Source organism: Durio zibethinus, chromosome 26 (genome assembly GCF_047325235.1).
Source record: "Durio zibethinus cultivar Kanyao isolate XHJ-2024 chromosome 26, ASM4732523v1, whole genome shotgun sequence".
NCBI classification, from domain to species: Eukaryota; Viridiplantae; Streptophyta; class Magnoliopsida; order Malvales; family Malvaceae; genus Durio; species Durio zibethinus.
Genome location: NC_143187.1, coordinates 10,717,762 through 10,733,741, shown reverse-complemented (window position 1 = coordinate 10,733,741; position 15,980 = coordinate 10,717,762). Strand labels below are relative to the sequence as shown.

General features: G+C 35.5%; 3 protein-coding genes across 4 annotated transcripts; 1 reads left to right on the top strand and 2 right to left on the bottom strand.

Moving 5' to 3' along the window:
• Positions 1-1,890: 1,890 nt before the first annotated feature.
• Positions 1,891-3,873, bottom strand: LOC111318768 (uncharacterized). The gene has a single exon (XM_022921638.2). It carries the CDS (start codon positions 3,725-3,727, stop codon positions 1,985-1,987), a length of 1,743 nt encoding a protein of 580 aa, XP_022777373.1. The 5' UTR covers positions 3,728-3,873; the 3' UTR covers positions 1,891-1,984.
• Positions 3,874-9,212: 5,339 nt separating this feature from the next.
• On the bottom strand, positions 9,213-14,423 carry LOC111275109 (protein TRANSPORT INHIBITOR RESPONSE 1-like). 2 transcript variants are annotated; one of them, XM_022860260.2, is made up of 5 exons: positions 13,667-14,344; positions 11,959-12,451; positions 11,490-11,583; positions 10,820-11,315; positions 9,213-10,427 (listed from the first exon to the last, which is right to left on the bottom strand). In XM_022860260.2, the coding sequence occupies exons 1-4, from the start codon at positions 14,176-14,178 to the stop codon at positions 10,828-10,830; spliced, it is 1,587 nt and encodes a 528-aa protein (XP_022715995.2). In that variant the 5' UTR covers positions 14,179-14,344; the 3' UTR covers positions 9,213-10,427; positions 10,820-10,827. The 2 variants fall into 2 exon arrangements, with proteins under 2 accessions (XP_022715995.2, XP_022715994.2); XM_022860259.2 differs by having other exon boundaries at positions 10,820-11,583; positions 13,667-14,423.
• On the top strand, positions 9,759-10,453 carry LOC111275110 (dynein light chain 1, cytoplasmic-like). The gene is made up of 2 exons (XM_022860261.2): positions 9,759-9,939; positions 10,040-10,453. The coding sequence occupies exons 1-2, from the start codon at positions 9,802-9,804 to the stop codon at positions 10,229-10,231; spliced, it is 330 nt and encodes a 109-aa protein (XP_022715996.1). The 5' UTR covers positions 9,759-9,801; the 3' UTR covers positions 10,232-10,453.
• Positions 14,424-15,980: the final 1,557 nt, after the last annotated feature.

Sequence of the window (15,980 nt, the reverse complement as noted above, 5' to 3'; positions counted from 1 at the left end):
ATGTTTTGTCTGTCTTCAGGCTACAAAATGGCCCAAACTAAATATTGGGCTTCTGTTAGGCTGCCCAACTCCTGTCAGTAGGTGAAAGTCTTGAGTCTTAATCAGTTCTCGTCTCGTGCTAAAACCGGTGTGGCCAGTAAATGAGAGAGGCGTGAGTGGGTGAATCTTGCTTCTAATCGTTAAAACCACCGAGCAACTTTGTGGTGTACCGCAACAGAAATGAAAATCTCGTGCTCTTCTTTCATTCACCGCGATGCTAATAAATTCTTACCTGCTCCTTAAGCGCGTTGCAGCAAAAAAGAGAAGATGACATTGTTTACAAAAAGTTGGGAAGAAGCTGAACCATAACATCGCGTGATATTTACTGTTCTAGTGTTCTACATTTATGGTTTCAGTTACTTCGTTTCTCACTTATCGATAGTTATCATACCTTCTCAACCAATACAAAAAAAGTAGGGCATAGATGCATTTAAAAGTTGTATGTGAGTATTTGGAGGAATTCTTCACCCCATTTAGTTTCCTGCGGTTTCCAGCTTCTAAACTATAACCTCATTTGTAAAAGCTACTTCATTAGAGCTTGTATAAATTCGAACTGAATAACAATTATACTAGATTTTTGGGTTTTTGATTCTCTATAAATTCAAATTAAACAAATCAAATCTGCATTGATACGATAATGATAAGTATTTTGCTCTCTATCAACCCGCCTGGAGTCATAGTATTTCAAGGACTCTAGTTTTATTTATGAAATATATAAATTTCTTATTGAAGAAAACAGAGGATAGCAGATTATCTCCACTGTTTAAGATTCCTTTTGATAAAGAATCTCTAGTTTGTTCTTTGTTGCCATTTTTTAGCAAATATTGTTTTCTGTGATTTACTTTTTCTTGCAGGACCTCTTGTTAATTGGGGTTTTTTTTAAATCATTTTAGTCAACATTTTGTTGATTCGTTTTACTTGGCTAACAAGGCTGGTAACCTTTAAAATTAAAGCAATCAAACCCTAAGATGAGCTATGTCTTTTGTCGTTGGATTCTGGTGGATATCATTGCTCCTTGATTCATTCAAGAGGTTCTCAAAGCAATTGAGATCAATTTTCAGAACCACAAAAAGAAAGAAATCATTTGGTAGCAGAGTGAGTGGAACATATGGGACTCAAGTTCCAGTTCTGGCTCATGGCACCAAGCACAACGTGTCAGATCAAGACGACTTATCCTGGTCCACAACTAACAAACCAAGTTGGCTAATTCATTACCATAAAATTTGTGTACCCTACAAATGGTTAGGTCCCAACATTGGGGCATGAACACCTCTTTCAGTCCAGCTGATAATCGACCTAATCGAATTGAATCACAGTTTCTGGATAGTCATGCCTAAAAATCCTGTTTCAACTCTCAAGCTAATAAGAAAGTGATGTTTGGCAATCTAATCATATGTAAAACAACTAGTAATTATTTAGCCTCATATCAGAATATTAAACAGTCCCAAAAATAAGAAAACAGCCATTACAGGAAGACAGTGCTGGCTAAAAGACAAGCGAAGAGAGTAGGAATTTTCATCCATCGCTAACCCTTTGTCGCAGATGACAAAAGCTTGATTGCCATTGTTCACGTGTCTATCAGGGTTTCATGCCTTTCCCACGTGCAGACATGGCAAATGCTTCCAAATAATCTATATTATCATATATAACCATTTCTACCCCATATTAACTAAAATAACTGCAATCGCATCCTTTTCTAACAGTACTTTATTTCTTTTTAACATATGAACTGTAATTCCAAACAGGAATGCTAGATTATCTTCATTAGATTGCTACTGAATACAAATATAAACAAAAAGCTGCTAAAAGCTGTTTCTGCGAAGAAGAAAGATTGAGGCGAGGACACTGACATTTCAAGATGTAAAAACAATTTAATGAGACTTGGCAAAACACTTATGTAGATATACAGTGAATTCAAAAGGAGAAAACAAAACAAAAATTACATTCAAGAATGCCAGAATCCACTCAGCATGCTACGAAATCTATTCGTAGACAACTTCCTAACAAGTGTTTTGGCATCAGAAACTTCAGCTTCAGCAAGTTTCTCTATGTTCTTCAGATAGCCGGAACTGGCAATTTTTCTTCTTCCACTATTGCAACTTGTCAATGACATTAATATGGAGAGCAAGAGCTTTTTGTTGCCAGAAATTCCCTCCTCTTGATCAAGCAATTGAAGAAGAAAGCCTATGTTTCTATCGTCTTGAACAAATCTTTTTCGATTTTTAGGAACTGAGACCAAGCTAGAGAGTGCCTCGGTTGCCATTTCACGCACTTCATATGACTTTGCATCAAGCAATTTGACAAGCTCAGGCATGAAACCAGCGTCTCCCAATGCCTTTTTAGCCTCTTCTGATGTGCCACAAAGCCTAAATGTCACCTTCAGCGCCAATTCTTGAACCGAAACCTCACCATTGCGTAGGAAGAAAAATAATCGATCCATAAACCCATAATTCATCAACATATTTATGCAATTCTGTGAAGCAAAACACAAATTATCAATTGCCCTCAATGTTACTTCTCTTGTTTTTGAAGGGGTTTCTGATTTAGGATCCAAAGCGCGTAATAATGCACGAATTCCTCCTTCCCTAACCACCATTTGACGAACTGGTTCATCCCCAGAAAATATATTTTGAAGGAACTCTATTGAATTTATCTGCACAATTTCTTCTCTTGATTTTGCAAGCTTGATGAACGTTGCAATTGCACCTTCCTCAACCATAAATCTCTTAATCTCTTCAACACCAACAAGATTTCTCAACACCCCACAAGCAAGACCAATTAATACCCCTCCAAAATCACCGCTTGAACATATTTTCAGCAGGGCTGTTACCCCGCCATGAGCTGAAACTGACCATGCATTGTCTGAATTAACAGTCAATTTCTGAAGACACCTAGCAGCTCCTTCCTTACCCAAATCACTGCCACTTTCCAAAACCCGATTCAAAGGCCCAATAATCCCAGCTCCAACCAAAATCCCCTTATACAAATCAAACCCAGATATTAAAGATACAATCTTTGAAGCCTCTTCTTGAATCCCCATCTCTGATGAATCAAGAAAGCCTACTAACACATTCACAATGTCACCAACTTCCACTACAAGTTTAACATGCCTCTCATCTTCAGCCACAACCTCATATAAATTAACCAAGGCTTGCCTTTTCATTTCTATATCACCAATCTTCATTCTTGTCAACAAATCTCTTATATAAAACCTCATGTCATCTTTGCAAGCACCAGGACCGGGCCTTGAAACCACAATGGCAAAACCATGATTCAGAATCCCAGCAGTGTAAATCCCAGAAAGGTTCTTTACATGGCGATCAAATTTTGCAACCATCACATCAAGGTCACTTTGCATCAGGAGCTTTCCACTGTAAGAAAGATCCACACATCTTCTTGCAAGGTCATAACACTCATTTACAGTGACCAAAATGGAAGGAACCAAGCCAGAAAAGACTGCTGTGTTTTCACTTGAATCACAGTTTTCAACGGCCATTAAGCCAGAACTTAACTCTTCTAGCTTCTTTCTAATGAGTTGCCATTTAACAGTGAAAACTTTGATAGAATGAGAAAGAGAAATCAAAGAAGATATAACCTCAATGGCCTGCCTGATACTAGATTTCATTGCGGTGAAAGATTCTGTTGAGCTTTGGTGCTGCTGTTGCTTTGGTTTCTCTTCTTCTCCCATTTTACTGTTTATCACTAATTTTCAACCAAACCCATTTTTTTTTCAATTCCAACTTTTGCTTTGAAGAAAGGAAACAAATTAGAGATGTGATATTATCAGAAGATGAGAGAGAGTAAAAAGGGCACTAACGGTTAGTTACCTTTCCGTTTGCAGCTTGAAACTGAATTGGGGTGTTTAATGTACATTTACAGGGATGACCTTTTGGGGGTTTGTGTAACAGTGACAAGTCAAATCAATGAAGATAAGGGTATTTCTGTAATAATAAGAATGGTTAAAAGGGTAGCTGAAGCTCAGTCTGTTGGAAGTTGGAAACATATTTAAGTAACCGAGGAAGATGGTTAAAGGAACAAGTGTGCCTGTCTGATGCAGGACATAAGGAATTGAAAGATTTTATCTCTTCTGATGATTGTACATGAATGGATTTACATTGGGTAGCTGTGGGGCACCTGACTACGATAAGATTTTTTAAAATGAGATCCCATGAAATTTTCTTACCTTTTAACCGTTTGATATGGTTGGACAAAGTCTAACCCCATAAACAAAAATCATAGAAATCTACGGGGAAATGAGATTTGTAGATAATGAAGATGAGATTTTTAAACATCCGAATTTGATTTAGTAGATTTTATTCAGCAGATTGGTGCCTCCAAGAGCAAAGTTCGATTTTTTTTTCCCTCAAATAAAAAAGAAATGATGCTCTAAAACCCTCTTTTCATTTTAACACATTCCAGAATCATACAGCAGCTATACATCATATGGTGAATTAATTAGTACTCAATTTTACTTTTATGGGATAGATTAGTTAACCGTTACTTTCACAATACCTTATCACCAACTTCATTCTTTCTGTACATAAATCTCAACTGATAAGTTTAAATGATGACTACTTTAAAGAAAAATGACAATGAGAGGCTTCAGCAATTTGTTGGGAAATTCTGACTTTAATAGAACTTTAATTCCATCAAAATATATAAGGTAACTAGTCTTTGGTATGAATGAGATTTAAAAAAGGGGGGATGTTATTTTCATACGCAAGAAGATGATTAACACTATTTACTCAAAATTTTCTGATCCTACCATAATAAATAGGATGGTGCATGAATTAAAAATATCGGTTATTTTGTGTTAAAGAATGGCTAAAAGCTAATATTTAGTTTGCTACGTTTAGGCAAGATGGGGCTCCAATTTAATTTCATTAATAAAGAAAAAAAATAGTATTAACATTGCTTTTAATTCACGAGATGTTCAGATGGAGATTGCTTTTTACATTTTATTATAGGTTTTTTTTATACAAATGACAATTTGAGAATAAAATAAGAGTTTACAAATATTAAGATTTAAACTTTATATTTTATTAAAATCATTTTTTTTAAATAATTATATAAATTACTTAAATTAAACCCTATATTTTTTTTAAAGTTAGGCAAGATTGTCAACTTTACTTAGATTATATTAATTACTGAAATCAGAAAATATATGAAACGTGTGGCGAAAGAAATACATACATCTTATTCATATATAGGCTAGTAATTAATTAGTTTATTTCATAGTAATATAATAAAGGGCGGTGTGCTTTGCCTAAAACATGTTGAAGTGTATTAGTTAGTTAGTATATGAATCAAAGTAAGAGTGAAGATGATCTCTTGTCCATTATCTGGTTTAGTGAAAAGCTTTTTATCTTGGTTTGCAGCCATAAGAAATGTGAAAGAATAGAACTTTGATGTAAATAAATACACATGACATGCTTCAAAGTTCAACCTAATTCCAACTACAAAAAATTTTAAAAAGTTTTTATATATATATTGCGTTTGGTACTTTGGATCAAGAGTTGAAATTTTACTATGTTTCTCGAGCACTGAAAACGTTTTTGCAAATCTTACTTTTTTTATTTCTTTAACAAGTAAATGAACTAGAATACTAATAAGGAATCAATTGGAAATCACTCGTTAGAACCAAACTAAGGACAAAGTTGAAGGATTAAGGCTTTGAGAGAGAAAAACAAAGCCCTTATGGACCACCCATTTATGAGGATACGGCTTTCCATTTGGTGCGAAAAAGGAAACGAAAAAAGAACGTAGCATTCAATTTTCTCAGCCTGGAAAAAAATGAAAAAGCCCCCACCATTTCAAACCATGTGAAGCTAGCCCTTTGTTGGATGCCTTGAGCTTGCAGTAACCTTTACAACAGGAAGTGGAGGTGAACCAACATTACATTGGAAAGAAAGTACCTATCTTTTTCTATCCCTTTTTTTTTTTTTGGGTGAGGTTTAGATTAAGAAAGAAGCAGAAGAAAAAGCCAAAAGCAGTGTTCTTGTCAAAGCGAAATGTGCAAAAAGTGAACATAAAGGGAATTGACCATTCACTAAAATTAACGGAGCCTTAGTTTTTGGAGGATGGATGAGTTTACGGTATATGTGCTTATGAAAAATAAGGAGGCAAAAGCATATCCCTTGGAAGAAGACAATTGAAATGTTAAAAAAAATTGAATGACCCTTGAAGCATGATATGATTAGGTGTCTAATTCCATGCTATGACTGTCGTAGTACAAGACAAATGCCCCCCATTATTCTGTGAGTCACGGATCAAATATTTTATGAAATCTTGTCATAAGAACTAAGGTTTTACAGCCAATTCTTTTTAGGTCTGATTTGATTAATTAATGTAACTTTGTATTTGAAGAATTTAAAAAAAATGGTTTTAGTTTAACAAGTATGGGAATCCAGTCAGCGATTTCACTTTTGAGGTTCTAATTTCTGTATTGAACTATTATGTTCTTAGGACATGGTGCCGGCAGGAAGAGCAATTAACTCCACAACCTGAATGTTGCATCCAACAGTGATCGATCTGCATCTCTCCTTAACAGCATAGTTGGTTATAAACATGGCCTCAATCCATCCCTTTGGACCGCATGTTTGTCAAATCCGTCGAGTACTTACATATTCACCAGCCTTATGTTAGTGGGGTCTTTTTTTTCCCCCCCTTGCTTACTCATTATTTATCATACAAGGTCCAATGAGCCAATTCAATTACCATAGATCAGCATCTTCAGCTTTTCTTGCATCTTAGTTTCAAACTAGTTTTCAAAGGCTTTCCCCGTATTATTATCAGATTGTGGGATATATAATATATGCCATGTAATGATGGGCATTTTTGTTCATTATTAGTCTCTTGTGTGTTAGTTGTAAAGTTCTTTTTTTTTTTTTTTCAATTGTTGGTTATAAGGCTGTTGTGCAGGTACGGTTGCATAAAAGCCCTAAAACTCTATGCCGTTTTTGTTGTTGAATGCCATAGGAGGTGTTAGGTTCAATACATCGTGTGCAAAAGCAAGAAAGTGATGATCTAGCTTACCTTTGAGTAGGGCAGAAGGGAAATTCTAAATAAATGCACAATTACAAAATACCTTTGCTTCAAAGAGAAAGGTATAGATAACAAATATTTCATGTCCATTATCTACTACTCCAAAACAAGAGACAAAAATGATCTAATAATTATGAGCTAAAATAGGGTAAAGAAACAGAACATAGGAGAAAAAAAGTAAATAGAAATTTGGGTTGATGGAGACATTTGGATCTGGTGTCTCTCATCTCCTTGTGGAATCTCCAAATTATATGTTCACAATCATTCCAACTATTGAATGAATACAGATGTTTTTGGATTAATGCTTGTGAGTATCAGCAATGGTATATATGCAATTCGAGAGAAATTCTCAGCTGTGGACTCACCGCCCCCTATGTTCACAATTAAGCTCGTTGATTGTTGCTTACATGTTAATGACAAAAGATAAAATTAATTGCGAATCACACCTTAATCTAATTTCAAATAACCAGATTTGAGAATCTATTAGTAATGACCGTGATGTGATTCATTAATAGGGGACTGAATGCATTTTATTTTAGTGTTGATAATGACACTTCCACAATATAATTTACTCATAATCCTACCCTGAGGTTGCTGATGGTTATCCTTACTATTTGAACAAACATAATAAAGACCGCTACAGGGTGTGGAGCCACCGCTGGCAAAGCTAATTGGTTTGGCTCTCTATTACAGCTATCTGAGCATATGGCCAGGAGATCATGAATTGCGACCAGTCAATATAAATAGAGCATCAAACATGTGCATTAGCCCAGATATCATGGCGATTAAGCCCATCCAACCATCCGAATTTATTGTTACTTTCTTGCCACCGATCCTGGCACGGAGAACATGACTACTTGACCATAATCTTTAACTTCTTTCTTTTTGTACTTCCAAACGCGATCCATTTTTCGTGCTATCCAAACACCAAATTTTAAATTATCTACCTCATGAGTTTATAATATAATTGCTTAAACATTCATGGAATAGCATAGTTTTTGTAACTTCCAGGGCAAGAAAACGATAAGATAATCAAAACATCATGCATAGGACCTCCAAAGATAGATCCAATATCAATATGGCTATTATGATTGCTTCAATTTTGAAAGAGATAGCTTACCAGAAAGTAGCTTAAACTAAGCTTGTGTCATTGTGTTATTGGATTGAAGGACCATACCGATAATCTGAGGGACAAAACCTAAATAGACCTTTCATTTCACTAAAACTAACCCTCAACAAGTAAGGTCGGGGTGATTTTTTAAGTGTGAATTGAAGAACCCAAATTAATGATTAACACCCATAATACAAAATCTTACTAGCCCTTAAATTCTAATGATTAACCCAATCCAAAAATTTGATTGAAGAGAAACCAAATTTCTCAAATAACGAGTGAAGAGAAAAGAACAAAGATGTTTAAAATCTAATTATGAATTTGTTGGCGACTAGTCCTCGGCTTACACTGAAATAGAAAAGAAAGAAATCTTGCTCAGAAACATGATTTCCTTCAGAAGTATTCTAAATAAAGAAGTTAGGCCTCGTTAGATCTTTAGTGGACCTAACCGAAACTTGGATATTGGGCAGATCCCATTGAAATCACGTGCCGGGTGACGTGAATGGGGACCATTTCAAGCCCATTAATCAGACGATGCCCGGCTGAAATGTTGAAATGGTGAAAGTTGGCTTCTTTTCTTCGAAGTGAAATCGTGGAAGTAACTCAAAAAAATGCAAATGGGTATTATTGCCTCTTGCAGATTCGTGGTTCATATGGATGCCCTTCTTGGAAAAATATCTAAGGACAATGTAATTCACAGGTCCACTGTGAGTGACTCTGTGGATTCCCCAATGCCTTTCAGATAAATGTGATTTTGGGCATGTGAACCTTTTCTTTTTTCTATAACTTTTGGATGGACTGTCAAATTCAGCCCAGCTAGGTTTGAGAACCTAAGGAATTCATGTTGTTTTGTTTTTCTCCTACTTGTGAAAAAATAAAGCAAACACCACAAGGAAGCTATCCTAGAGGGGTCCTTTCCATCACCAATGTATCATGTCATCTTACATATGGTACAATCCATTAAAACTTGCTTAGCAATGAATTGAAACGAAATTCAAAACAAACGACTTGGTGAGGATTTGAGAGAGTGAGAGGTAGCCCAATTTATTAGCAGATCATCTTTTAAATGTGTAACCCGGTCCTTTTTTACAGGAAAATGATCGTGCAATAATTCACTAAAGACTCCAACTTCATAGGAAGTGGTTAGGGGTCAATATGGAAAGTGGCAGACCTATGAGCAAACTTAGTCTTCGATCAAATAAAAAGACAAGTAACAAAAGCATACGCAAAAAGACAAAAAATCATCAACCCTAGGTCCCAAACTAGTCATAATACCACAAACTCCTACATCCCCAAGATAACGTGGACCGAATGTAGTTTGTCTCTTTTAACACATTGTGCAAACAGAACCGTTGATCTTTAAGCATACACGTAAGCCAGCTCTGATCATATGGGTCCAAGAAGCTCCACTGTATCACGCAATCACCTGGCTTTAATCCATTGAACCAGTTCATGACCAGACCCCGTGGGTTCAGACTTCACCCTAGCAGAAAACTCTAGCAGCATCCACTAGTTCGTTTTTCTATATAATCCTTCCATCATATGGCATTCAGTCTCCACTGCCTTCTCTTCTTCCAGCTCCTTTAATAACAAAGCTCTATTCAGCGATGTTAGAGGGCAAAGCAATTGTAGGCGAGACAGACATGCTCCAGGCAATGCAGAATGACGCACTTCATTTAGCTGCAAAGGCTCTTGATGTCTTTGAAGCCACGGAATCAACTGATATAGCCCGCTTTATAAAAAAGGTGAGGGCTCAAAGCTATAAATTACTGTAACTCTGTATGGGGTATCAAATACTTGAACAAACTATATATGTGTGGATTTTGATGTTTGTTCACAAAGCAGGATTTTGACGGGGCGTATGGACCTGGGTGGCAATGTGTCGTAGGGACTGATTTTAGTTCATTTGTGACCCACTGCCATGGCTGCTTCATACATTTCAGTGTTGGCAGTCTTGCAATCTTGCTCTTCAGGGGTGCAGTAACTCAAGCGGATGAAGCAAACTTGCTCCCAACCTTTGAGGCTTTAAATATTTAGAACAACCTTCTGTGCTTAATGCTTTTCTGTTCACCTAGCGCCTTTTCAAAGAAACAAACAAGGTTAAAGAACCAATTTTGATTTCTGCAGATCCTCGTATTTTTTCTTTTACACTATTGCTCAGTTGTATGAATGAATATAAATCCAAGTCTATGCCTGCAGGAGGGTATGTTGTCTTCTGTGAAACTTTTTACAGCTGAAAACAAACAAACTTTATTGTTAGAAACTGGCAAGAAATTCACAGCTTCACCAAAAAAACAAAAACTAAATAAATTACAATTTACAAAAGATATAAACAGCTCCATCATCGCCATAACTCTGACTTGAGACAACTTCAAAAAACTGATAGTAGAGTAGTTTGAAGATCACTTATAATTAGGACATGAAAACTATCTTAACCTAGGCCACTACTTTGTATCATTAAAAAGCAAATTATGCAACAAGGCACTTTTACCAAACCAGTATAAAAACTCCCAGCATGTCTCAAATAGGAAACAAACATCCTTGCAATACAGAACCAACTGTTTTCTACCTACAATTTTTGAGGCCTTTGTGTTAGTGTGCACATGTCAGAGAGAGAGAGATTACCAAGTATTTCAGAGAGTTAGCACAGATGGCGGGGCATCCCTCCTCGGGCCTGCAATCGAACGATAAACATAGACTTTATCAGCTTGACTATCATCACTTCCATCGTCCTTCATTACCTCAACATTCAACCTAGGCATCTCCCTTGCTAATAGCCTGCAACCATTCATTGTCACCTTGCAGGCTGACATCCAAAGTGACCTCATGGACTCGTACTTCTCCAAACCTGACAGCAGTGCTGCATTTCCAAATGGGCAGTCTCTTATCTCAAGTTTCCTTAGTTTTGGACAACCTCCCAGAACACACTGCATCCCCCAGTCACTGCTGCCTGCAAAAGCCACTGAAAGGGTCTCCAAGTTCTTAGCATACCTACCAATATACTCAAATGTCAGATCGGTTAAGAGTCCTGAAACTGAAAGCCTCTGGAGTTTAGTGCATGTCTTGACCACAGCACCAAAAGCTTCATCCATAGGTTCATTGGTAAGATAATCTGGTTGACCTGGATTCATTATGCATAAACGGAAATGAGTAAAATCAGGGCAGTTCTGTACAACGGTCGCTACAGCAGCATTAGTCATCTGCTGACAAAAATATAGGACATAGTGGAGTCTAGGGCAACCATAAGACACAGCCACAAACCCAGCTTCAGTGACTCCATGGACAATTTCCTCACCAAAGGGATCATCAGGGAAAACTCGCAGTTCCTCAAGCAAAGGACAGTTCAATCCAATGGCCTCCAGTCCTTTGTCTTGTACTGTGTCCAAGACCTATAGCAAAAGAAGATTTAAGAAGTTAAGCCCTTCACAATTTATGGTTATTTAACTAGCATGGCGGTTCTCAATCATCAATACACCCTTTGGATGGCAAGGAAGTATGGATGGTTTGTTGCTTGAATAGGTAACTCTTATGGGCGAGAAAATTTTAATTTGTCTAAGTCATTCAAGATGTTAAGCAAGCTACAGGATCACGAATGTTAACAATGCAAGGCAATTCTTCAGCAAGAAGAACACAATAGTACTAAATGTAACGAGAAATCCTTCAGTGCTCTATTTGCATATATGCAATATAGCGTGGAGCCATCAATGAATCATTTTCTAAAAATTGAGACAAATGGAACACTTGAAACAAAGAAGTCTTCTTACCCAGAGGCGTTTAAGTCGTGGACAGTGAGCAAGAAGCTTAGCGAGTTCACTGCTTTGCAAAGCAGCGTAGCTCAAGTTTAAGAATGTCAGATTTGTGCATGCAGGGTACAAGGCTGGGAGATATATGCCCTTGGCCTCCCACAAACCAGATAGAGTATGCATATTCTTGCGATTACTTAATGTGCATTCAAGCTCTTTGTATTGCCGGAAAGTAAGTTCTTGCGAGAATGAGCCCGTACCAAGCTCAGCTAATTGAGGAGCATTAACAAGAAGTCTTTGTAATTGTTCCAAGGATATGCTCCTGTTCAACTTTAAAACCCTCATTGACTTGCACCTACCTACAAGCTTCTCAAGTGCATCAAAATTAATATCACTAGTCAAGTTGGCAAAGTTCAGTACTTCCAATGATGTGAAGCTTTCTGGGAAGCAGCCCAACCAACTACCTCCTTTATCATCAATGCCGTTCTCCTGTATGTCAAGCTCAGTCAAGTTCCTGCAAACAAGAAGAGAACTTAGAAATTTTCTTTAACAAGAAAAACCGACATCCATAGCGTGAGGGTGTACAAAGCCGCAAGATTGATTGAATAATGCTCAAAACATTAAGATGTCAAACACAGTCCAAGAACCAGATGAAAATTTCCAAAGACTTCCCGAACTGTTACACCATGTCTACAGGCATTTAGCTCTTGGAAATTAAGTAGGTAGATTTCTAGTTTAATCATTCCTAAAGGGCTGATAAAGATGTCAATTCTCTTGACCAATGAAAATGGGCATATAAGGGAAGTGATAACGTGGAGCATATTAAAAGGACTGATACAATAAATGCATATTGAAAGGTTGAATGTCACATCAAAAAAAGGAAAAAGGAATATTAAAAAGTGAGAATTGGAAAAGTAGAACTGTTCCGTTTCTAATTTCCCACTAAAAGTCCCTATTCTTCTAGTCAAGAGAAAAAAATTGACAACCAAAACCTGAAACATATGCCCATTAATTGCACAAAAGGGCACCATCCCAAGTAATTAATTTTCTAAATAAAAAGAAAATTTTCAAAAATGACTTTAGAAATCTTCATCTCAAGTAGAAACTATATTTGTTGGCTTGGACCCTTACAGTTCAGGCCTGATCATTGAAATTAAAGATGCAAAATGAAGGTTATATCCAAATATCCAACTTTACATCAACAAATTAAGGGGAAACAAGGGTCAAATAGCTAGCAGCTGATTTTTCATTGACAAGGTAAAGGAAAAAAATTATACATTGACCATAGTTTCGTAGCAAACAAATTCCTTCATAAGAAAAAATAAAGGAAATTTTCATTCGGATTCGGAAAAAAAGGAAACATCTTATCAGAAAATTAATTTCCCAATAATGCAATATGGGGGAATATGATATTTGTGTTGCTGGCAATGACATCAATGATAAGCCGCCCATCAAAATGCTCCTTGAAAATCACAGCTCAAACGTCACATTCCAAAAATTAAAGAAAAACAACAAAAAAGAAGAAATTGAAAAAGAATCCACTTTTTCCCTTAATTTTCCATGGTATATCCCCAAATATAATCAAGATAAAAAATTTATCACAAAAAAAAAAAGATAAAAATGACAAATTAAAGAAAATAAAGAAAGAAACTTTAACCGAGATCTCTAACACTGCAAAATTAGAAAATATAATTTTGAATTAAAAATAAAAAAGAGGTGACGAACTTACTTGCAATTAGTGGCAATGGCGGCGAGTCCGTTAGTGCTAAAACCGTCGCAGCTTAAAAGCGAAAGAGCTTTAAAGTTAGGAAAAGCAACGGCTAAAAGTGCCAAGCTTTCGTCGCTGACTGCCATTCGCTTAAGTCTAAGCTCTTCAAGGAACGGATATTTGGCGGCGAAAACGACCAGCCACGCGTGAATGTCGGCACCCCAGTTTTGCGGCACCAAGTTGAAGTCTGAAAATCTAGGCTTCCCTTTCAACGTCACGCTCCGTATGTTCGGGAACCGCCGTGCAACAATCTCCGGCGAAACGGAGTAACAGTTTCCGATAAAAACGTGAGTCCTCGACCACCTCTCCGCGTTGTACCAGTCCTTACAAACTAAAGAAACGAAGCTTCGGTCTCTATGAGATTTCAAAAGAGAGAGAACTCGCTCCAGGACTTCGTCGGGAAACGATGATAGCCCAGCAGACTCGTCCGAGTTCGGCGAGTCCTTCGATCTCTTAAGCTCGGATGATTCCATTCTGAGTTTAACAACGATGAAGATTCAAATTAACAATAGAGTACTAAAACGGCCATCCGAAAACCCGAACCAAAGATCCAAACTGAAAATGAAAGATTTTTCTTTTTCGAATTATGATTGGAAAAAGCTCTCCTTTTCCATCTCTGAGCTTAAGAGGAAGCTTATTAAAAAGAAAAGAAATCACTTTGATTTTTGAAGAGCTAAAGAAGAAGGAAACAGAGCACCTTGCGTATTATAGCAAAAGCAGCAGAGGAAATATATAAATAATAAATAAGTAAGAAAAAAGTTAGTTTTATAATTTTATTTTTATTAATAATTACTAATAAAAAATAAAAAATTATTAAGGGTAATAAATAATAAAATATTAAATTAATGTTTTAATTATTTTTTGGGTAAAAATTAAATCTAAAAATAAATAAATTATTTAATTTCTCAAATTAAAATAAAATATATTATATCTAATAATTTAAAATATATAATTATAAATAATATATTTAAAATAATCTCAATAAATAATCATTAATAAAATTTGAATTCAATTACTCTTCGTCCAAAAATCGAATTTAATCGATTAAACCAATGTTTGTCGGTATGTTTTAATTATTTTTTCCTCTGTTCACGCCACTTTAGCTGAAGTTGACGCGGACATGGGTTGAGTAGATCTTAGCTCACCATGCCTAACCTATGCCTGGGTGCGTTATGCGCACAGCCTCTTGTTTTTTGCCACGTAGTTAAAACCATGCCAGTCAGGGGAATTTAGCCTTTGGGGTGCGTTGAGCGCACAAGGAATAGGTTAGAAAAGTGTATGGGTATTGCGAAATTACTGCGGTTAACTTTGGGGGTTGAGTGAAGGAGTGGTGAAAAAAAAAAAAAGAGAATTACCTGACAACGGTATAGTAATTTCGTTTTTTTTTCAAAAGAAAAGTAATTTCATTTTTAAATTTTTTATTTTAATGATAACACGTTAAGGTCCCCGCCATGAACGGGAATGTTTGAATGTGCGTTACTCCTTCGAGTCTTCGAGCTTGATTTGATATGTTGATTTACCTCCCCATCTTGCCTCCGTTATTTTGCAGTGAAATGTCGATGTTGCCCCGCTCAAATTATCAAATTCACCTTTTTAATTCGAAAGTTCGAATATTTTTTATGTGAAAAAGTTAACGGTAATGGAAGTTTTTTTCGATTCCATGGTTAGGATAAATCGTAAATTAAAAAATGTTTTAATATTAGATTTATGTATTATCATTAAAAAATTATTGCAAGTGAAATTTTATTTAAATTTTATAAGTAAAATATTTAAAATTCATCAAACCAAACAATCTCTGTAGTCACTTGACAAGTTGGAATATTTTCAATTGTAAAAGATTGTTGTGCTGAAATTAATACAGTAATGCTTTAGATTTTTTTTAAGAAAATCATAAATATTTTAAGAATTTCGTTTGAATTTATTCTTTCCATTTCAAAATGTTTGAATTGTATTAATTTTTATAAAGTTACAAAATTTTAATCTTAATATATTTAATATTAAAATTAATTTTTTATAAAATTAAATTTTCATAATTTCTAACATTAAAAATTTTAAAATCATTAAAAAATAATTTTAAATATAAAAATAAAAATTTAAGATGTTAAAAGAAACTATGATTTTAAGATATCTAAAAAAAAGATTGGAGTGATTTTTTTATAAGTGAATTTAAGAGTATTTTTTTATTAATTTAATATAGTTTTAAAAAAATTTACTAAATATGAGTCAATTTATAAGTTATACTTATGTTAATATATTTTGAAATTTATAATCATAA